The sequence below is a fragment of the Myotis daubentonii genome, chromosome 12 (genome assembly GCF_963259705.1).
Source record: "Myotis daubentonii chromosome 12, mMyoDau2.1, whole genome shotgun sequence".
NCBI lineage: Eukaryota > Metazoa > Chordata > Mammalia > Chiroptera > Vespertilionidae > Myotis > Myotis daubentonii.
This window is the reverse complement of record NC_081851.1, coordinates 57427687-57452344: the sequence shown is the minus strand read 5'-3', so window position 1 is coordinate 57452344 and position 24658 is coordinate 57427687. Positions and strand designations below refer to the sequence as shown.

The window sequence follows — 24658 nt, the reverse complement described above, 5'->3', positions numbered from 1 at the left end:
CACGTGCCTTACAAAAATTCACCCTAGACCATCCCATCAAGAAGTAATCCACAGGACCTTAGAGCTGCTGGTGCTTTGAAAGGTCACCTCGTCCATATAAGTCCTCTTATTCTTGGCAAATAACCTTCAAGGCTTCCATGGCACCACAGAGTAGTGACAACGTATAATCCCTAAATTATTAGACTCCTTCTTTTAATGCCAACATATAAAATTCAAAATTCAATTAACTTACTTTTCCAGATATAGCGTGACCAGTGGGGAACATATGTTGATGGTTGGTTTCATTAACCCTAGAGTCACGATGGCTTCATGTAACTGTTTTACTGTTTCAGTTTCACCTCTTAAAGCTGCGCCATTTAGGATGTGAAAAAAGGACAAGACTGTTGTATCTTTGATAAGAACATCCTTCTCTTTCATTTCCTTTAGAATGTTAATAGCATCTACAAGGAAGGAACACAAAAGACCCTTAGGTAATTTCATGTAGGGAAAACAAACTGCTATTAAAACAGCATTTCAAGCACAGCAGGAATGTAAATTCTAGTGTATAATGCCGATTTCAAGTTAATTACTACTTGCATTTCTAAACGAGACTACAATTATAAATCCACAATAGCATGGTTTTATCATTTCCCTGCAACTTTGACTACAAATTATAGATAGGGACTGTGTGCCCACTCTGCACCACATAACCCTGTACGGTCTGCCCTATAGCTGTTAAGATCCTCCTAAATGGATGCTTTTATCGTTCAGAGCTAACATCTGCTAAATCACACCATTGTTTCTTCAGCAGATGGCTTGTCAGGAAGCCAGATAATAAAGATGTGTTTACACTGTATATACAGCCAGACTAATGGTCTGATACCGATAGGGCCTGTTTGCTATGTCGATACTAATTAGCCAAGCAGAGCCAATGAAAGCTTTCCAAAAGACTGCATGTTAATACATTAGATTCATTAAGCTTCATTAGGAAGGCAGAAACAAACATTTTAGGATATGGAATAAGTGCATTTCTATAATGTTGCTCTTAATTATTGCACAGGCAAAATGTTTTGACCGCTTTACAAAAAGTGATTTTTAAAAGCAGCTAATCATTATAAAGAATTTTCTGTTAGAAAGGCTTCCTAGGAAAAAATTCAATTTTCAAATCAAATAGTCTCTTCATACATACATTTTTCATCATAAAATAAGTTTTTAAAAATCTCTAGAATAAAAGAAAGGCTGAAAAAGAAGTTTCAAAATAAAACCCAACGAGAAAGTTAAGAAACAAGCAAACAGTAAGAATATATCAAGTGTGATTAATTATATTAGGCTTAGCATTATCTCAACAATGAGAAAACTAGAGTATGCACATCAGCTATATATTATCTAGGTTTTCCCTGAAAACTTCTAAATAAAAACTTGTTAAAGTGCACATTTGGTGAATGTTATCAAAAGGTAAGACAAAGACTGCTGCAAAATTCATATTCTTAAATAAATGTTATGTTTATAAGTTTTATGTTCAGCCTTCAGACATTTAAGCAAAAACAAAGCCATTAGTGCAGGCATATAAGCAAATTGTTCCATAAGCCAAGATCTTCAAACTCAATCCAAATAGCAATGCTAATAAAAACTAGCTGCAGAAGTGCAAAAAGCACTGAGCTGTGCAAATGTAAATGACACGCTTGCCAATCCATTAAAACTAATGGCCTACACTGTCCATGCTGCTCTGGTTGGATTCACATGCAAATTTGTATGCAAAGTGTTCAAGCACTTTGCAGGACATGATATACCATTAATATCAATTCACATGTTATTCCAGTGGCAAGATACTTGCATCACATATTTCCTTTATATGCCCAGGCTTACCTTGGAGTTTGCCATGTTTTCCCAATACTTTTACAAGGCCTACATACTTGTTGGTGTCAAGGACAGCAGATGAATCTAAACGGTCACTAAAAGTTAAAAGCCAAATTTACATTATGTTAAAAGTCAATTAACTGCATAAAGAACAGCAATATCCATTTTATCACTCATCAGATAATCTGAATTGTTGCTAATATTGGCCTCTACATTTCAGTTAAGGTTTATTTTTAAAGCTATATTCACATTCACTTGTTATAGTCAAAAAGACAAAAGAAATAAAACTCTAGCACTACATATAAATTGCATCACTCTATCTGCAAATGATAGGAATTGAAGGAACTCTTGCTTCATGGCACTCTAGGTGATCCCAACTTTGTAATGAACATTGAAATACTCAAAGAGACATACTTTTATTTGATAAATCTATCAAAATTAAACACCTAAAGATACCTGAAAAACGGTCAGAATTTTGTTTACACTACAGTATAGAAAGGAGACTGTTAAACAAGCCTTATAAAATAGTTACCATCACCACTGTTGTGATATGCAGTTGTATAAACAGGGGGTGAGGGGGACGGAAGAATCTTGGCTTTAAAGGAATAGTATGTCTTGTACTTAAACAAAGACTCTTTGCTGAAAATAAGCCATAATTAATCAAAGAGTTTCATATTATGCAAAAACACTGCCAAAAGAGAATTTTTAAAAATTACATTACATAAGAGAGCAATGTTCAATCTTCATGATCCATCAAGGACAGTGTATCAGCATTAAGGTTGATTTGTTTCAGTGCCAGCATACTCACAATTCTTGTTTCAGGTTCAGTGCTTCTTCTGCATTATCATGTCGACAGCACAAATTTATTAAAGCTGCATAGCCACCAATAACCATGTCTGATTCATATTTTGCTTTCAATTCAAGAGCTTTTTGCATGTTCTAAAATAAAGGATAGACATGAAAAAGAATAAGTAAATATAAAAGAAAACACAAAATTTCTTGTTTTAATGGTTAAGTGTAGAAAAAGTTACAAGTGCTTTAAAAATAAATGGATTCAAGTTATTTACTTTACCTTGCTCCTTAATATTTTCATTCACCTTGTGAAAAACAGGTAAGACATGTATGTACGGTTTAAAAGATTTGTTATCTGTAATGCAAAACAGACCACTATGCCAGATTTGATGTTTTAGTACTGTATTATAAAAAGGACATTCCAGATTAAATATATACCAAGCCACCCCCTACTCACAGTCTAATTTCCATACACAGAAAATGTATCATTGCAAAGTTCCTCAAAGTCTAGTTTAATTTCCAAGTAATGTGAAAAAATATTTTGGAATTTAACAGTACCATGTTACAATCTTAAAACCTGTTATATTTTTTCCCTAAAATCACAGGCATACAACCAAATCATATTGAACTAGAAACTGGAAAAATCTAGTGATATGCCACAAATTGCAGACACACACTAAAATAAACACAAAGTACAGCTGGACGCCTGCTGGAAAAAAGCAAGAGACCCTTTATCTCAGAAAGAGCTTTTTTTCCAGCAGGAAAATGGAATTTCAATCCCTGCATTAACAATCTAGTAATATTTGACTTGCAAATGACTACTGCATGTATCAGTTGCTTGACAATCTAGATATAAGAGACCGGAGCCATGGCTTGAAAGGACATTTGGCATGTATGATAAACCTATCATGGCTGTTACTATCATTCACTTTGCAGATTATTGTAAACAAACTACTGCAACCTGAAAACATGCCATTCAAGGTGTAGTGGAAATTAGTTAACCTTTCATTTAATTGTGTTCTTCACAGGCAAGATGTATAATAATTGTAAAAATCACAAGTATTCTATTTGGCTTTGCCTATACTTTTATCTATAAAGAATTTTTTGCCTTAATAGCATATTTTGAATATTTAAACAAATGTTACCTCTTCTGAACAAAGCACTAATATGAGTTGCTTTAGGATATCTCCTACAGGTTGATTTTCAGCTTTTAGTTTTTCAAGTGTAGACTCCAAATCAGACGATGAAGCCTTAATAGTCTACAGAAATGGAAAGAAAAAAGGAAAAAAATTTACTACAAAAAGGAAAAAAGGAAAGAAAATGTACCCCTTGCCACTCTTCTGTTTGTTTGTTTGTTTGTTTATTTATTTGTTTTTGCCACTCTTCCCTTTAAATTGACCTTTCTGAAATGTCATAAATGCTATCAAGAATATTAATCTGGGGTTCTGTGAATGGATTCTAGGGATTTATAAAGCTCCTGAGACTATATGAAAATTTCTTAGATGTGTTGATTTTTCTGAGTTGGGGAATAGCTTTCACCAACTTCTTTCTTAGAGTTATACTGTCGGCTAAATGTTAGGAACCACTGATTTTATAAAGACGGTCTAGAATTTTCATTAAATGTGGTTTTTATAGTAGGTAGAATCTACTAAAAAAACCTACTTACTTTTTGAGAGTCTGTCTTCTCTCTTTCAACCAACAAATGAACATCCTAAAATTGGGATTTAAATTAGCATTAGAAAACACATGGAAAAATACATTAGCAAATGTCAAAAGCAAATTTTCAAAGTCTCGCCTCATTTTACTGCTATTTTTCCATCTTTCCAAAATTTTCCAGAAATTCTGTCATATTTTATTAACCATTATAATAAATGTTTTGAATGAATTCTTTAATATATAAACAGTATTTACCAACAATCAATGAAAAAGCCTTGTTGTAATTGTCATTTAAATAAATTTTCTTGGGCTAAACATCATATTTAAATAAAATTTTAACGTGATTTTATATATAAACATTTAAAAAAGTTAATTATTAGTTCTCACACACCTTAATCAATTCAGGAACGTGGTAGCTATCCAGTAGGTTACGAATGCCTCTGTAGATATTTTCAGAAATTTTTACATTCTGTGCAAAAGGAAAGGAGAAAAAAAAACCATTCAGTTTTAGACAAGCAAACTGAAATTGGTCTAACAGAAATTATCTCAGACATAATTTAAGTCTCCAACTCCTGTATGTCATTGAGAAGTGGTCTGGTTGTACTTAAAAGCAGCAATTTCAAATCTAATAGATACATGTCAGGCAGGACAGGCATTATATAGCAAAAAATGAAATGGTACCATCTCCTTCAGCTGATGGAAGTATTGTCTCAAACGCTCCTCCTTGGCCTGTACCTCTGAGTCACTCATGCTGTCAATCAAGTTATAAAGAAAATAGCCAACAGCTTCTGTGGAAAAAAACAAGAGAAAGCATTCCACTAAAATTACTGAGACTGTCATGTTATCAAGATTAATTTATAAGAAATCATTTTGGTGTGAGATGTCACCCTGATGAGAGGCTCTGAAATGGCAACAATGATCACTGAGGCATAGAGATTATGTGGTTTGGGAGCACATATCTAACTGGTGAGTGAAAGGAATATTAATTATTTTCAGACCGAGTGACAGCTTTTCAGTACTGAATCTTACTTCAATCTATTTTTTCTACCACTCTATGACAGAAGTGGTCCTGCCCAAGGCCTTACTTCTTTCCTGTCCAAATCACAATAGTGAGAATAAATAAATGCCTTGTACACATTTCTGTACTAATTTTTTATGGGCAACATTTAGGGAAACATAAAATTTTAAAGGATTGTTAAATGTTGAGTATAGAAAGTTAAATAATTTTAATAAGCAGATACAGCAATCCTGTGGAGAGCTGCCTATTAGCCAATGAAAAACTAAGATTAACAAAGATGTTTTATAACAACAGTAATTTTTCTGTGCATTCAAGCATAAAATGTATAGGGCCATGTGTTAATACCTAGAAAATCCAAACTTTCAGGAAGGGTACCTTCTTATAGAAAACCCTATATTCTAGGCCCCATTATATACAATAATGAAAAATATTAAATGTTAAATAATGTAATAAACTATATTTAAATGAAAAAAATCTACCAAGACCTCTTTACTACTTTATATGTTTAAAATTAACACCTATAAGACATTAAAATCACATAAACACTAAGGATTACAAATTTGTAAGCCTACTTTCATCAGTAATAAGAAGGATTTCTTCAATTCCTAAAAAGAAAAAGCCTCCCAATCCTGTCTTTTAAGAAAATAAATATGACAAAACGAAACAACTCATAGATCTCAAAATGTGGTTATCAACATAAAAAAACCCCAAATGTTTTCAAATTTCACTTTCAAAAAGAAAATGTTTATTGCTGTAATCTTTCTAGCCCATCAATACACAGAAGAATGAATTTGTGGATAAGTTACAATCATCGAAATTGAAACGCTACCCATTGGTCCTTGAGGCTCCTGGCAATAACGTCCATCCTTGTACAACAGTTCCGTTATCTGTTAAGACAGAAAATTCGTGCATTGCAGCAAGAGAAGCAAACAAGAATAAATGCAATCTGAAATTGAATTCTTGAAATAATAAAGCTTCTCCCCAGTAAGATATCATTCTATATCACCGTAATTCAACACCACCCCCACCTGCCAAGGAGATTGTTTCGTTCTTAAATAATAGGTTTGTCTTTTAAAAACAAAAACAAAACAAACACAAGCTGAAGGAAAACTGCAATGTGTTTTATGAATGTCACTAAGAAAAACTCTAAACTGATTTGTTTATATATTATTTTAAATGAATTGCTATAAATAAGAGCATATAGGAATTATCAACCAATATTTTTTCTCATCATATTGTTTTTGGTCTTGCTGAAATTGGACCAGTTGCCTCTTTTAAGTGAAGTATTACAGAAATAATAAAGTAAAATATCCTGGACCATTTATTTTATTTTAATTTTCAGTTTTTCAACAATCTTTTCCCAGGCATTTTAATGGCCTTAAAACAAAAGGGGCCAGAAGTTCTAATGTGTTTATTCTCACACATTATTCAATTCTTATCAATTGAAGACGCAAACACTAAAACACATACACTACACTTATTCAAAGTTAATTCTGCTGGCAAATTTTTAATTAAAAAAAAAAAACCCCAAATGTATTTTATGATGAAAATGATTACAAAATCTATAGCACTGACTTGTAATTTTTGAACACAATATTCTGACTATATATCCCTGGACTGAAGATAAGAACAAAAACATACAGTTGTTTTCCAAAGTGATATGAGGAATCATGAACTAAACTATGCTTTGTGTATTTTTAAACTAATTTTTTTTTTGCTCTTCAAATAGTACCTGAGACATGTTATAAGTGTTAACAACTCAAACTGCAGTTAATTCTACTATTTATTTGCTAATATGGAAAATGAGATAAAATTAACCATATTTCATTCCACCATGAAAAATCATGCTATGGTTAATGGCATTTCAAAAGGTAGAAACTGTTTAAAAACGAAGTAAAACAATTGTCACCTACAAACTGTTTTCAATCAACACAGACATATAGAAGATAGACAATACACTTTATCAGAAGTTGTAGCCATACATTAAATAAGACAGCGACATTTAATACCAAATTGTGAACAAAGACACATTGAATAATGAATAAACCAATAAAAAAGCCTTTCTAGTGGAAAAATTACTTACAAATATAACTATCTCCACCATATATTATACCTGACTATAGTTTGAATAGCAGCATAATACTAAAAACAAAACTGAGTAAAATTTAGATTTCAAAAAATATTTAAATTGAAAATAGAATTAACATTGTACATTTTGATTTTATTAAGATACAAATATTTCTTGCAATTCAACATAAGGATAATTGTATTTCCTGCATAAAAGCAGTTAACGTCTTAAAAAGACAAGTTTAAAATTGGTCTTTATGTCATTCACACATAGATACACTTACACAAATATGTCTGAATGCACATATTTTAAAATTACTTATTAAATCTGTATGATCAAATATCAATGCAATAATGTTTACAGTTGTCCTTTGGAAAAATTAAAAACCTTATGAAGAATTTAGGACACGAATTGCTTCCATAATAAATTTCATGATCGAGGAAGGCAATTTAAAAACTAACTTCAAGATTCTAAACTCACTAACTTGTAACAATGTATCACAAATGTGTATAACATAACTCTTGCTCTTAATATCTTTTTATACATCGCCTTATGATTTGCTGTATTAGAAGTACTTACCTTGCTCCAAAGATTTATATTCATAGACCTGCAGAGGGCAGCAAAGGATTGAAAATAACTCAGTGGTTTAAAAAACATTTTAAGTTAAAGCGAACTAGCAATTATTATATGTAATGCATACAGATCAAAGGCTTAAAACAAATAGGTAAATAAATGTTTCCAAAAATAAGTAGAATTCTCAGAAGGTAATTTAGAAAGGTTGACTCTCTGACTTTGAATCCTCAAAATAAAAGTTAATTTGGGTACGAATCATTAAGTACTTTGATGGAGCAAAATATTTGCATGGTCTCTAAGTGTATGCCCACAGACTGCTTATTACTTGTAATGGTAAAGAGAGTAACCATACAATGGAGAAATTGAACATCTTCACCTGGTGATCAAAATTAACATCACTAATGAGATGCTGATGGACAATGTGTTTTTAGATTTAATTCCACAAGGAAACATCTCTCCTGTGGCATTTCAGGCAGGATGTATAACCCGAAGCTAATCATAGGGAACCATCATGAGGAACATTCTATAAAATAACTGGCCTATATTCTCCAAAAATGTTAACATCATAAAAGACAAAGGCTGGAGAACTGTTTCAGGTTCGAGAAAATTAAAAAGACAACATTCATCCCTGAACCGGATTCTGTACAGGAGCGGGGTTGGGGGGAGGATACAAAAAAAGAAAATCATTGATAAAACTGAAGCATAAACTATACTAGACTAAAATAATCAATCAATGTTAAGTTTCCTGAATTTGCTAATTGTGCTGTAGTTGTATAAGAGAATAACCTTGTTCTGTGGCATTACATACTGACATATAAGGGTCATGATATGTGCAACCTAAGCCCAAACAGTTTTGGAAAAATAAATTTTATATAACTATGTGTATATACGGATTGACAGACAGAGGGAATGAATAATGATAATGTGTCAAAATGTAAAAGTTAATAAATGGAGTATGTAAGAATTCACTATACTATTCTTGTAACTTTATGTAAATTTGAAATTATTTCAAAGAAAGGAAAAAGAATAGCTTATCCAAATTTGGCTTGTTTAAATGAAAATCCATTTACAAAACAAGATAACCAATGAACACTGATCTTATACTACTTCTAAGTTTTGTAAACGTAATGTCTATAAACTTTGCATATTTAATTCAAACATATAATCTAAGACTATGTGTTTTAATTATAATTTTACAATGTAAATATAATTTATATACTTATCATAATTATATACATTTATAGTATAAAATGCCCACAAAATTTATAGGCCTTTTTAAACCTGAGGTTGGGCAGTTTTGGGAGGAATGAGTTTTGGTACAGTGAGTTAACAGGGCAATTACTTTTACTTTAAAAACATTCAGAATGAACTACTGATACACTTGGATGGATTTCAAGGACATTAACGTTGAGCGAAAATAGCACAATCTTAAAACATACTTTATGAGACCACTGCAAAATAACAAAATTATAGAAATCGAGAACAAATTAATGGCTGCCATGGGTTGGCAGTGGTGGGTGGGGGAGAGAGCAGTATGACATAGTGGGGTAGTGCCAGGGGGATATTTGTGGTGATGACATAGTTCTGTATCTTCATTGTAGTGATGGTTACACAAATCTACAAGTGATAAAATGTGAGAACTATACACACACATTGTACCAATATAAAATTCCTGGTTTTGGTAATGTACTATCTACACTAATAAAAGAGAAAAATGGTAATTGGCGTACGACGATACCCTTTTCATTGGCTAATCAGGGCTATATGCAAATTAACTGCCAACTAAGATTGGCAGTTAACTGCCAACAAGATGGTAGTTAATTTGCATATGTAGGCACAATGCAGGGAGGCAAAAGGGAAAGCAGGAAGAAGCCCCCTGCCACTGACAGTGATCAGAAACCCAGGGGGGAGCTAAGAGCTGGGGGTTAGGGCAAAGGCGGCCCTGGGGCCACCTTTGCCCTGCCCCCCAGCCATGATCAGAGAATCAGGTGCCTTTTCCGCCCTGGCCAGTGATAGCAGGAAGTAGGGGTGGAGCCAGCGATGGGAAGCTGGGCACGGTCGAAGCTGGCAGTCCCAGGAGCTAGGGGCCCCTTGCCTGGGCCTAAAGCGAAGCCCACGATCACGGGGCCGCTGCAACTGTGGGTCCCCGCTGCCCGGGCCGAACGCCTAGGCCAGAGGCGTCAGGCCTGGGCAAGGGGCTGATCCTGTGATTCGAGGGTGATGGGGGTCAACGCCTGAGGGCTCCCAGTATGTGAGAGGGGGCAGGCTGGGCTGAGGGACATTCCCCCCCTGCCCCACACCCAGTGCACGAATTTCGTGCACCGGGCCCCTAGTCCTATATAATAAAAGGTAATATGCAAATAGACAGAATGGCGGAACAACCGAACTGGTCGCTATGACGTGCACTAACAACCAGGGGGTGTGCACGGAACACGGAGGGCGTTGGCAGCAGGCAGAAGAGCATGGAACATGGCAGGCGTCAGCTGCGGAGGGATGGTGGAGCAGGTGAGTTGGGGCACCAGACCAAGGCAAGCCACTATTGCTGTCATCAGGGGAAGCCTCTGGTGGTTACTGAAAATTCTTTGCTCCTGCACGAAGCGGTCCTGCCCGGCGCTTGCACCTGCTGCCAAGTGCCAGCCCCGCTCGCACCTGCTGCTGGTGCTGGAGCCGCCACTCGCACCCCTGTTGGCACCGGCCCCACTTGCACCAGCGGCGGAACGGTAGAGCAGGGGACCAGGGGCCACGGATGGAGGGGCCAGGTGGGGGATGTGGAGGATGGGCTGAGACCTGCCCCTGAGCCCACCACAGCCTCACGGTCCACAGTTCCTTTCTAGGTGCACGAATTCATGCACTGGGTCCCTAGTAGTTACATAAGATATAACCATTGGGGGAAAATGGGTGGGGAGTACATAAGTTCTCTGTGTTCTATCTTTGCAACTTCCTGTAATTCTTTGTTCCAAAATAAAACCCAAAAACATGTTCCATGCCCCTCTAGAACCCTCTTCCTTATGATGAAATCATCCCTCCACTGAAGCACATTAAGAAAAAGTTTTGGAAAAAAAAAAAAAGATGGAATGAGAAATCAGTTAACAGAAGAAATGATAAAGTGACCTAAATAAAAATTTAACTTTAGCCCTGACCGGTTTGGCTCAGTGGATAGAGCATCAGCATGCGGACTGAAGGGTCCCAGGTTCGATTCCGGTCAAGGGCATGTACCTTGGTTGCGGGCACATCCCATATAGGAGATGTGCAGGAGGCAGCTGATCGATGTTTCTCTTTCATCGATGTTCCTAACTCTCTATCCCTCTCCCTTCCGCTCTGTAAAAATCAATAAAATATATTTTTTTTTAAAAAATCGTAACTGTAGGCTGTAGCAGGAAACAATCTCTCAAATATCACAAGAGTTTTCATCTCACCCACCCCTCCACTAATTACAGAGCAGCCTCCTCTGACTACCTGACATTTCCATATGCCAAAAAAGATCTTTTTTCCAAACAGTAAGTGAAAGAAGAGTGATAGCTCAAGATATGAAGATAAAATAAAAACCTATACTGATAAATTAAGCATCTTTTTTGGTTAGGTTAGGAACAGCTTTAATTCCAAGGAGTTTCAACCTGTAGAGGTCTACCACATTTAAGGAATGGCAAGGGGAGAGAGTAGAAATACCAGAGTTTTTGAGGCCAATGCCCACAAGTGCACAATATTAAGTGGCATGACTTGCAGTTTGTCACCTTTTCTGTATCATGTACCCCTTAGAGAATTGGATGAATTTTTCTTCTCAATTACTGTTAAGTTTGTCAGGTGTGATAACACTACAGTGATTATTTTTATTTAAAATAAATTCTGAAATGTAAAGTATTTATAGATAGACTAATAAGAAGTATATAATTTAAACAGTCCAGAAAAAAAGGGGGGTGGGGATGGAGGTGGGTTGAAAAAGGAATAGATGAAACAAGATTGCCAAAATCTTAACTGCTGAAGCCAGGTGATGGGGACTTGGGAGTTTTACTTTTGTGAATGTTTGAAAACTCTAGAAAATAAAAAATAAACACGTACCAACTCTTGTCTAAATTTTGCATCTCTATTCCAACTCTCAACATTAATAAGCTGGGTTTAAGAAAATCTATTCTGCCCTGGCCAGCGTGGCTCAGTTGGTTGAGTCCATGCACCAACAGGTGGCCATTTCGAGTCCTGGTCAGAACACATGCCTGGGTTGTGGGCTTGATCCCCAGTAGGGGGTGTGCAAAAGGTAGCAGACATAATCAATGTCATTACAATCCTTTATCTTGGCATTAATGTAACCTTCTACTTCATTTGATGCTGAATCAAATATTAAAATCCCTTTGTCAATACATTCAGTACATCTACTTAAATAGTCTCCTACTGTAAGCTTCTTCAGGGCTGTGAATGGGTAGGAGAAAACTGAGTATTAATGGCATTTAACTTGGTGACTTCAATAGGACTAGCAACAGAAACTTAATTTTTTTTTTTTTTAACATATGAAAAGCAGCCCCACTTCAACAGTAGACTCCCACCTGCCAAGTTCAGACTGCTGCCAATGGGTCAGAAATTCCTCCTTAGCCCTAGCTGGTTTGGCTCGGTGGATAGAGCGTCGGCTTGTGGACTGAAGGGTCCCAGGTTCGGTTTCAGTCAAGGGCACATGCCTGGGTTGCAGGCTCGATCCCCAGTGGGGGGCATGCAGGAGGCAGCCGATCAATGATTCTCTCTCATCATTGATATTTCTAAGCTCTCTCTCCCTCTTCCTTCCTCTCTGAAATCAATAAAAATATATGTTTAACAAAACAACAACAACAACAAAAAAGAAATTCCTCCTTAGATCACAGAGATCTTTCTCTGTAGACTATGAAGACCTAAATGCCTTCACGGAAATTCTGAAGCATTTCTCTTTTTGAAATGCAACACTCCCAGCTAAGTTGTGACCTAGCTTCAGTGACACATTGTCTCCTAGAAGTGATTCAATATTTCTAGTGGTGGTTTTCAGTAATATTTCTCATTTGAACTTTGTAAAGCTAGCATTACTGTTGGGAGAAAAGAAAGTCTTACTTATGCTAAACTTTTTCTTGCCCTTGATTTGACATAAGAATTTACTAACTTTATCAGTTAGATCTAAATGCCCTTTAAAATATACTCTCAAAAACAGCCTTTAAAAAAAAAAGGTTAAAAGTAAAAATTCCCTAATAATCTTAAATAATCTCACCTTATCTAAGCAGCATTGAATTTAAATAGTTTTTACAGGTGTTTTTGCCTACATAGGTTAGACAATTTAATCTATAAATTGGGAAACTTTAGATTGGTAATCAATGACCATTTCTTGAGCTTATCAATTTACAGAAATACTAAATTGCCTCTTAAATACTACTTTCAAAAGATATGAAGAAAACATTGTTGGTTTTTCAAAATTATTGTTGGATAGTATAAAAAATTAATCTTGGCCAAAACAGGTTCCAGAACACATGCTGACCTATTGCCTCATAGACCCTGGACCAACCACCAGGAGGCAGATTATATTAAAGGTAGCTAAGTATCCCCAAACTTGAATTCCAACACTGAAAGGTATACTCAAGTTTCCCTTAGAATTAGCTCAAGTGACTACGATATATCATTTAATATTCTATAAATTCTAATATTTCTGACAATGAGAAAATTATTTTTGATACAGAGTTAACTAAGTCGATCTGTTATGTGCTAATACTTACAGGAGTTGCAGGTAGTTAATTTGGACTCTATTAGGAATGTCATTAAATACTCATCCTTTTGCAATCCCACTGTTAACAACTGATTCCACAAGGATTACCAATGGCTGCTAAAAGCACTGAGTGAAAGGTGCTAGGAAACAGGATAGACACATTGTCTCAAAGTATTACCCATACACTTCTTACTAATTACAAAGTGGGTAAGGTTCCTTTGCAGAGGAGACATATGGGAACCACTACCATAACCAAGCATTCAAACTTAGTTGATGGCACCAATATTTGACACCTGACATTGTAACTCTTGAGACAATACGAAATACTTATCACCTATTTAGTATTCTAGCTAAAAATGTTCAATCTGAGTCTGATCATGAGAAAAAAATTCAGACAGAAATGTGACAGGTACATTCTACAGATAAAGTAGCTTGGACTCAGTATCATAAAAGACAAAACAGTTAAGGGAACTATTCTCAATTAAGAGAATATAAATACAGCAATCAAACGCAATGCATGACCTTAATTAAACCCTCAATAAAAAATAATATGACAGGCAGGTTTTGGCACCAAAAAAAAAAAAAAAAGGCAAAATAGTCAGAACTATGACAATCTAAATATGGTGATATTATAGCATTATTAATTTTTTTTGGAGTGATATTGGTGATTATACAGATGACCTATTTTTAAGAGTTGTAAGCTGAAGGATCCAGTATCATCTGTATGTCTACAACTTCAAGTGGTTCAGTAAAAAAGAAGTAACAGCCGAAACCGGTTTGGCTCAGTGGATCTAGAGCGTCCGCTTGCGGACTGAAGGGTCCCAGGTTCGATTCCGGTCAAGGGCATGTACCTGGGTTGCGGGCACATCCCCAGTAGGAGATGTGCGGGAGGCAGCTGATAGATGTTTCTCTCTCATCGATGTTTCTAACTCTCTATCTCTCTCCCTTCCTCTCTGTAAAAAATCAATAAAATATATTTTTTTTTAAAAAAGAAGTAACAGTGTATGTATGTACAAGTTTGCTCCACCTCAATGTGCATATACATAGCTATACATATATCTATATCTAAAGAATATATAAGAAAGCGAGTAAATATTGAAAAAGAGTATATAAGAAAGCAAGTAAATACTGAGAAAGTATATAAGAAAGCAAGTTATAAGAGTATATAAAAAAGTAAATTTTGCAAAATATCAACAAATGGTAAATCTATATAAAGGGTATGTGGATGTTTCCTTTACTATTATTTCCATTTTTCTTTATGTTTGAATGTTTTCAAAAAAACAAAAGTGGGAAGAAAAAGGTCATTAACATTCCCTGAGCACACAGAGGAGGAACACAGTATTATATTGAATAAAAGTCACCTTGTAATTAAATATTCAAAGTATAAATCAAACATACATATAAATTTGTCTATAACTCCAATTCGCCATAATTCAAATAGTGCTTTCTTCATTAAAATAAGACCTTTACCAAATTGGTGTATATTTCTTGGAAAAGATGGTATAAAAGGCTGCATAAACTCAATTTAACTACTTAGTAGAAAGAATAAAATAGATTTAAGATCATTTCAGGTAACTAGGACATTGGAAGATTTAGAATAATATCTGTCTTTTCTTATATAGTAGGTCAAAAAGACAGTAGAAATCAGACCATATTCAGGTAAAGGACATATAAGGTGATCATCTTACCTCCTAAAGCCTAGAATTAGGGTGCCTCTCAAAGAAGTAAATGAGAAAGGTAATGTATTTGATTCCACTGCAAAAGAAAATTGTCATCATTAAATCTCAGACCAAAGACAAAAACTTAAATTATCAACTTATTTGGAAACACTTTTATACCAATATCTTTTAATACTCATTTTGGAAATTTTATGTTTAAAATGGAAATATTTTCATATATAAATAATTACTAGATATTGCAGTATTATATACTATACTATATTAAATATAATACAATGTAAACTATCCATTTGAAACACTTTTACTTAGTTTTCACGTGTATAAATATAACTAATGAACTTATTCATATTATTTCATATATATGACAATAACTAATCTACTAGCATACTTAGAGTCAGCCTGGTACAAATCCTGAGGCTGCATATTAAATGGGCAGTGTGGCGCTACAAAGGGGCAGAATGTAAATACCTTATGGTACCCCTGATCTTTAAAGACAGTAGATGAGGAGGAAAACTTTTCTGGGAGTGGGATTGGGTTCTATTAAACCATTCACACTTTCTCATTCTATTTTTCACTATGATCAATGACAAGCTTTCATGAGCGAGTAACAACCTGAAGTCATAAAATTGGCCTTTACTTGTTATATAATCTACTTATATGAAAGCTTAATATGCAGTGTCCCCTCAGGAGTTCGACCAACCGGGAGTTTGATCGCTTGCTATGGCGTGTGCTGACCAGGAAGTGGAGCAGAATGAAGGAAGGCCCTGGCTGGCAGCTGGCAACAGGGGAAGGGAGGCCCCAGCCGGCAGCCGGCAGCCACTACGGACCCTGCACATATTTCGTGCACTGGGCCTCTAGTTGATTTATACTGATCTTTCACTTTTCTGATCATTTGTTTGCTACTACCCATTTTGTCTTTTAACAGTCTGCATCCTTGTATGTTTCAGTACTGACATTATAAGTCTTATTGGCCTTAGTATTAGAATCAGACGTTAAGTAGCAAGGAATAGAATCACAGTAGGTATCTCCTAAATGTATTTTCCATGTTACTGCATTAAATGGTGCCATGTAAAATAAAAATAAAATAAAATGGTGTCATGTTAACCCTGGCCAGATGCTCAGTGGTTAGAGCATCAGCCCTTGGACTAGAGGGTTGAAGGACCAATTCCCGGTCAAGGGCATGTACCTCAATTGTGGGGTTTGCTCCCTGCCCCCAGTTGGGGTGCACGCAGGAGGCAACCAGTCAATATGTTTCTCTCACATCAATGTTTTTCTCTCAATCTCTCTCTCTCTCTCTCTCTCTCTCTCTCTCTCTCTCCAAAAATCAATGGGAAAAATATACTCGGGATATTTATTTTTAAAAAAGTGGTGCCATGTTATAAATAATTGACTTAATCTTTTCAGTAAACATGTAATTTGGGTACTGAATGGTCCAAAATGAATTGAATTACAGAGGAACTCACAGTGGAAGCAAATTCTGAAGACAATCACTACACACAGTTTAGGTGAGGATTAAGATACTATACCTGGTTAACTTAAAAAAAACCTCATGAGAAAAGTCACAGTACATTGTAACATTATTTGCTCATCTCTCCTAAATGTGAATAAAAATTTAACCCATACACATAAGTAGAAGTGTTTTAGACCACCTGTTATAGCTCTTCACCAAGGAGCATAAGTTTCTCAGGGTTTTTTAATACAATACTAGAGGCCCAGTGCATGAATTTTGTGCACAGGTAGGGTCCCTAGCGGCTGCTGGCCAGGGCCTCCCTTCCCTGGCTGTTGGCTGGGGCCTCCCTTTGTTCCGTCCCTGGTGGTCAGCGCACGTCATAGGAAGCGATCTAACTCCCGGTCGGTCAAACTCCCGAGGGGATACTTTGCATATTACGCTTTTATATATATAGATTTGAAAATCTAAAAATCATTTTTAAAATGATGTTATTTAGTCACTCAAGGAAATAGTCTTTCAACAACCTTTAATTTGCTTGATCAAATTAATTTTTCATGCCTACAAACACAAGTGGGAAAATGTTTCCTACTAGTCCACAAACTCCATCTAGATAAGCCATCCTTGTGATATGGTAACCAAAAGTGCAGACCTGGGAGCTGCCGATAGTGATTACCAGCAATTACAGAACTAACTAATCTCCAGAGACCTGCAAATCAATAGAAGAGAGGAGGCACACACAGGCATGAACTAAACTGCTCTAGTCTAAAAGTTCCCGGAATTTCTTTTCTAATTTAATAAATAAGCTCTTGAAAATTTATTTTTATACTATTCAAATTAGTATTTTACAGAATACTGTCAAGTTTTTATTCATTAAAAAGGCGAGGAGAAACATCTCAGCAAGTTGAAGGCTGCTGGCGAGAAAACATCTAGTTTCCTTAGCAACAAACAACTCTGAAAAATCAAGGGGTTGACAATGAAGTGGAATGGATGGTATGATTATGAGTAATGGCAGCTCTCATGTATATGCCCAGATTCCTCAGCTAATGTTTCTGTTTTCATCTTGTCACAATGGAAAATCTATATATTATATAGAGTGGAAGGCAAAATCAATACACGCAGACAGCAGCCAGCATTATTACACAACCTTCAACTCAAATAACTACACCCCTAACCGTCACTAATTTTCATACTGAATATTTTGTCTTTTCTTTACAATATTATGAACTATTTTAAATAACATATACACAGATAATATATACCAATTATCTGGTTTTTACAAAGTTTCCACCTATAAAATTGAATATACATTAATCAGAGCTTAACTTTTAATATTCTAGGGCAGGGGTGGGCAACCCCTGGCACGCGTGCCAAACATGGCAAGCCAGTAACTTTTGCTGGCATGCGATACCCTCTTATAATCTTCCATTTACAATTTTTTTCTTAATATCGACTTTTTCATTTTTCAGATAAATTCAGTGTAGGTGCATCTTAGATAAATAAATAATTTTGCATAACAAGTTATCTTAAAGACCATAGACATGGATTGACAAGAGATGGGAAGAGCAATTTCTATGCCTCTGCCTTAACTCTCCCTGCCTTCCTAGATCCGACCAGTGTTTTGGTTTCATCCACATACACTTGTGAATCTTTGTTCTCAGTGATGAATTTTGTTAAGTCTCATAATAGGAGTAGCCTGGTGGATGAAAGTAGTAGCTCGCGCATATCTCTGAAGGTCACGAAATATAAACCTGATGTAAAATCTCTGTCATCAGTGATGCAGCAGCAAAAGTCCCACTGATAATATCAAACGGAGTCATAAAGTTTTCTGTCGGACTATCAGTGTACGTGTATACATTAAAAAATAAATGTATTTTTCATCATTATATACTGTGTTTTTGTCACTCGAATGAATTTTATTATTTCTTCAAGGTTCTTCACATACGTACACCTTAAGAGATATCAAGTAGGCGTAACATGTTTTCAAAAAATTAGGGTTGGCATGCAGAAGAATTTTGAGTCAGAGATTTTGCTGGTTTTGGCACGCACTCACAAAAAGGTTGCCCACCCCTGTTCTAGGGGTTAGAAATTAAAGTTTGTGTTTTGTTTTTAAATAATAATTTCTTCACAAGATCGAAAAAACTCCCAAGTAACATCATAAATATGTTAAAAAGTGAAGACGTTAAGAAATGTCCTAATTATTAAAATGTACTATTGGTGAAAAGAACAAGGTTGAAGATAGAAAATGTTGGTTCTAGCCAAACTGCTAACTGTGGGCAAGTCATTTAACTTCTCTATGCCTTCCTTTATCTATCAATGGAGGTAATTTTATTAACATGATGAACATTGTAAAGCAACTTTGCATTTAAAAGAATTTAGTAAAAATTTGCTGTGTTTTTGTTACTGAGGACTGGCTTTATGTAACTTACAGCTAAACTAGAAGTTAGTTTAGCAAACAGTTTCAGGCACAGTATCTCATTATGATTTTCACAACTTCCACAAAGTAGATAGATAGGTAATACTGTCCCCATTTCATGAAACTGAAGCAAAGAAAGGTAGAGAGGCTTATTCCAGGTCCCATAAACAAAATCCAAGTCTTCTGGATCCCCAGTTTTACCTACCACCATGTTATCTCTAAGGTTCTTTTAACTTCAAAATTACATCCAAATTATCCACAAGATCAAATCATAAGCTGTGTTATCAGTTTGACTTAAACAAAACATAAAAAATTCCTTGCTTTCAAGGAAATTACCTTGAACTACACTAAGGTAGGCATTGAGGGCAATAACTATCCTGTATGCTTTCATTAGTAACTAAAACCACACCTATCAAGTTTACTGCTAATGTTGCATACTTACAAAATGATAAAACATAGTCTAAGTTCCCACTTATTACTTCACTTCTCAATTCAGCTTGAGAAAATATATTATTGTCAAATGGACATCCATTTTCCTAGGGATAAAGCACATTTCAATATTATGCCTTAGCTGAAAACATGTTGATATGCTATTCAAATTTCCTATTTTCCCATTTATTTATATCACCATATTCTGACAATCCTTCATTTCTAGAATATGTAAATCAAGTAACTGAACTTCAGCAACAGTTCCAACATTACAAATTAAATGCATATCTTTAAATTTAGATAATTTGTTACCCTTAGAATGCCTTCCTTCTAGGAAAAATTTACTATTGATAACATTTAGAACAATTCTCTAATTTAAAATAAAATGAAAATTGAATGCACTGATCTAAAATGACATTTGGGACAGTTAGTGAGGTAAAAATAAAATTTAATTTATCTCCAAGTGGTTTTCACTTTTCCTAACATGATCATTTAATAATTAAAGTACAGAAGCCAAAAATTAGCTCAAATATACTTTCTAAGTCACAGTATAATAGCACAATATTAAAAACCACCCAATCAATAATAAGCAATGAAAAAAAATAAATTATGGTATATCCATACAATAACACAGCATGCAAGCATAAAAAATAATTGGTAGAGTTACACACTATAATGGAAAGGTGCCAAGTTAAAAAAAGGAGATTTAGGGAAATAAGAATATGTAGGAAATTACTTTTTTAATTCTTTTTTTAACAATAAAATATGTACAGGCTCAAAATACCCTGCTAAGAACTCAGAGAAGAGAGGTAAAGACACTCAAGACGTAAACTCTATCCTTCAGAAGGTTGTAATTATGTTAATTATTTCAAAGAAAGAAAAGAATGCTCTAATATTAAAAAAGTCAAGGCATCATGGAATAACCACCTAGGAACCAGATATTTTGAACAAAATATTTCTTATTAAAGTATTTGATGCTCTGCCATGTTGTCCCTAATTGTATGTAGCACTTTGTTTTGAAAATGGAGAACATGGAAAGTGCAACCCTTGCTGATACAAAAGTCTATTTCTTCATAAAGGCCTTCACTGTTCTCATGCAGACAGGACACAGTGGTCAGGAAAATAATGCTTTGGAGTCAAACAAAAGATTATTTTTAAAAAACAGAATAGTAAATATAATGAGTGTATTATGAAAATTCATATAGAAGTGAAAAGTAATATTCAAAAAATGAAAATTATAGCTGCATTACATAGTGGGATTAAGGCGCAAATAATGTTTTATTTAAATATTTTCTGATATTGGCATATTATCTTTCAACACACAATAATGCTGCTTTACTTTAAAGTTTTTTAAGATTTACCAATATTTTTACAAAACTTTAGAAAACTGCATACAAACACGACCATTTTTAGTGCTCAGCTTAATGACTTTTTACTTTTTAGTCACACAAAACATTAGGGAGGCAAGACATTCAATTTAATTATGAAATTAAAATCATATTTTAACTCACCTGCAATACAGCACGAACCGACTTTACACTATCAAAGGATGGAAACACATAATTTACGTATGTCTCCTGATCAGGATTTACTCCCATTTCATGCATTTCTTTGAGGACTTTAACTATACCTATAAAATTTAAAAGCACCGAGATGAAGAATTTGGAATAAATTAACAAAAGATCTGAAAGTTTAGTTCATTCAGCTTCTGAATCATAATGAAGAATACTTAGCATTTTGTTTGCCTAAAAAAGAAAGCAGAAAAATAACAGAACTGGGAAATAAGATAAGTGAAATTCTTAATATAGAAGAGATTATAATAATGCTCCCTACTTACCTCTCAAGGCAGTCATAAAAATTAAAAGAAAATAATGTGTGAAACCCTAAAAGTATTAAATAAATGTTAATAGTAACAATAATGATTTAATTTTCTCATTTTAAAACACTCTAAGAATTTTTAAAATTTCCTTAGATATTATGTAGAATAAATGTAGCATAAGGTAACCATATAATTTTCTAATGTGTGAAAATGGTCAACATACTGATAACTTTATTCTGTACAAAACAATTCACCTAATCATCTACACCTCAAATACTTTTTATTCTCTTAATTCATTTTTTTTCCAATAATGTTTATCAGGAGGAAGAGTACATTCTGCTTACCAGACGACCTGTGTTACTAGCACTTATAACATATATTTTTTCTAACCGAAACTAAAATAGGTTTAATAAGATCTGGGTTCACTTACTCCCTCAGATAAGTTCACTCAATACCTCAGGCACTCTCAGGAAGTATACCAAAAATATTCACTTCAGTAACACAGTCAGGCTCTGGCTGGTGTAGCTCACTAGGCTGGTTGGAGCATTGTCCCATATACCAAAATGTTACAGGTTCGATTACTGCTCAAGGCACATACCCTGACTGCAGGTTTGATCCCCAGTTGGGCCGCATACAACTGATTGATGTTTCACTCTCACATCAGTGTCTCTCTCTCTCTCTTAAGGCGTGACCCAAGTGAGGATTTTTAAAAAAATAATAATATAGTCAGATGGGAAGAAACATTTATCAGTAAGGAGAAAAAAGGTGACTGATCTGACATACCTACATTCTCTAAAAAATACAATTCATATTTCTTTTTTAAAAAGATTAAAATAATCATAACACGGATCCCAAAGCTCTGTGAACTTAAAAAATCTAAACTAAGACTAAATAAACAATCTAATAAAAAATTTCAAATATTGTCATAAGAAAGTTTATGATTCTAGAGGAAAGTTCCCACCCCAAAAATTTTATAAGAATTAAAATAGTCGAAACCAGTTTGGCTCAGTGGATAGAGCATCGGCCTGCGGACTGAAAGGTCCCAGGTTCGATTCCGGTCAAGGGCATGTACCTGGGTTGCAGGCACATCCCCAGTGGGGGATGTGCAGGAGGCGGTTGATGGATGTTTCTCTCTCATCGATGTTTCTGACTCTCTATCTCTCTCCCTTCCTCTCTGTAAAAAATCAATAAAATATATTTTTAAAAAAAAGAATTAAAATAGTTCAAACTTTTGGGAAAGATAAATGGTTTACCTGATCAACTTTCACAAACTATGACCATTTATGTGATTTTAGACTCTAACCAGAGCACTCACTTTATTAGGACCCAATTTCTTACTTTTTGAAAATACTCTCTATTCAAACACTTTACTCAACTGGCATTTAGGCTTTATTATCGGCTCTTCCATATATTTTACCCTTCTTATATTCTTATTTTTATAGTTTCTAAATATACCAAGAGATGTAGATCCTTAGTTATTCTGGGTTATTTCTTCTTATTCAGGCCAACTTGCTAAAATTCTAAGTGATGACTTTTCCATTTGTGCCACAAAGAAATATACTAGTAAGATGAACCACGAGGAAGTCATTGTAAGAGGCTAAATTCACAGCCAGAAAAATTCCAGAATTCAATAAAAATTTGATCACCCTATTGTTGAAAACTCTTGGTGCAATTTGATCTGATCCTAAATATCTTTCTTATCCTGAATGGTTTTATTTATTCCACAGGAAACATTCCTCTACAACCTCCATCACTACAGCCATTATTTTCTTCTTTTATATGTGACTTTCCCTGGACAAAGAATAAACTCACTGCAGTAATAAGAATGTTAGTTGCTTACCTTACACTAAAGAAACTAGAGATTATATACTGCCATTTCCCTGTTACATGAAGGAAGGTTGTAGAATATGTTACTTTACTATATTTCTGAATCTCCTGCAAAGGAGAAACTAGTTTTTAAAAACTGTAAAACAATTGACAATATCTTGTACTCTCAAGTTACCTTTCTCAACTTTTCTATTTTTCCAGATAAACCTTCACTGACTCTGGGAGGTTGGGGAATGGATAAAAAAGGTGAAAGAGATTAAGAAGTACAAACTGTCAGTTATAAAGTCATAGGGATGTTAAGTACAGCGCAGGGAATAAAATAATATGGTAATAACTAGGTATGGTGTTAGATGGGTACTCACGAAGGTGGTCACTTTGTAAGATATATAAATGTCTAAACACTATGTTGAAACACCTGAAACTAATATATTGCATGTCAACTGTAACTGGAAGACAAATTACTTTTTTTAAAACCTTCACTGATTAAAAAACTTGGTAACACTTTTTTAAATGCCCCTAATGCAAAAATCAGTATCTAATTTTTAATCAATAGCTAAAAATTTTCATAAAATAAATTTAGCACAGTATTTACAAACGTCTAGTAGGGAGGGCAGAAATCCTCACATGCAATCCCAGCACTACTGACAGCTAGATGTGGAACTTAAGGTCACTCACTAAATCTCTCTGTGGCTCTCAGTTCCTTCATCAATATAATTTGAGCTTTCAATAAGACACCTCACAAACCTAAATTCTAAGGTTCTTAGAAAAGAGATTCAAGATAAAATGCCCACTTTTCTACTAGTGTGAGCTACATGTACAGAAAAAAATTACCTTTTGTATGTACTAAGTGTGAAAATATGATATCCAATTCAAGACTAGATACAGTGCTATTGCTGAGGAAAGCAAATTTACCTAATGAAGCAACAAACATCTAAACAAGAGACCCAAAAATATTTTCATATCTGTGGAAAGGTGGACAATACTTACTTACATGCCCACTCATTTTTATGGAACGATGTAAACTTTCTATGGTTCAAAAATATGGATTAAAGATTACTTCTTCAAGCTTTCAGAATTAGAGGTTATGCAAAGAGTTAATCAACTAGCATATTGTTTTCCAAAGATTTTTCTAAAAAGGATTTAGAAACTTTTATAGCTAGAAACAATTAGGGAATACTTGTTTCACTATTTCCTTCAGGCCAGAAGACAGCTATATATTTAAAATAAAATTGCAATATGAAAGTCTGCTAAAAGCACTTTTTTTGTTGTTTGTGCATTCTGTTTGTCACCCAATGTCATACTAACAACTCTGCATCTCATTCTAAGCACATTACACTTTGAGATAAAATGAAAAAGACCATTTTTTGTTTCCCCAAGGGGGAAGTACTTCC

General features: G+C 34.6%; 1 protein-coding gene across 3 annotated transcripts in view; it reads right to left on the bottom strand.

The window, feature by feature from the left end:
* LRPPRC (leucine rich pentatricopeptide repeat containing) overlaps nt 1–24658 on the bottom strand; it is a 91608-nt gene that overhangs the window by 44996 nt on the left and 21954 nt on the right. For all 3 annotated transcript variants that reach the window (XM_059659964.1, XM_059659967.1, XM_059659966.1), the window contains exons 12-23: nt 21133–21251; nt 19635–19728; nt 15339–15405; nt 7950–7977; nt 6132–6189; nt 4966–5072; nt 4676–4753; nt 4295–4339; nt 3774–3887; nt 2645–2775; nt 1846–1931; nt 233–440 (exon numbers count right to left, since the gene is read on the bottom strand). In XM_059659964.1, the coding sequence (XP_059515947.1) occupies nt 233–440; nt 1846–1931; nt 2645–2775; nt 3774–3887; nt 4295–4339; nt 4676–4753; nt 4966–5072; nt 6132–6189; nt 7950–7977; nt 15339–15405; nt 19635–19728; nt 21133–21251 (1135 nt within the window). The remainder of the gene's footprint in view (nt 1–232; nt 441–1845; nt 1932–2644; nt 2776–3773; nt 3888–4294; nt 4340–4675; nt 4754–4965; nt 5073–6131; nt 6190–7949; nt 7978–15338; nt 15406–19634; nt 19729–21132; nt 21252–24658) is intronic.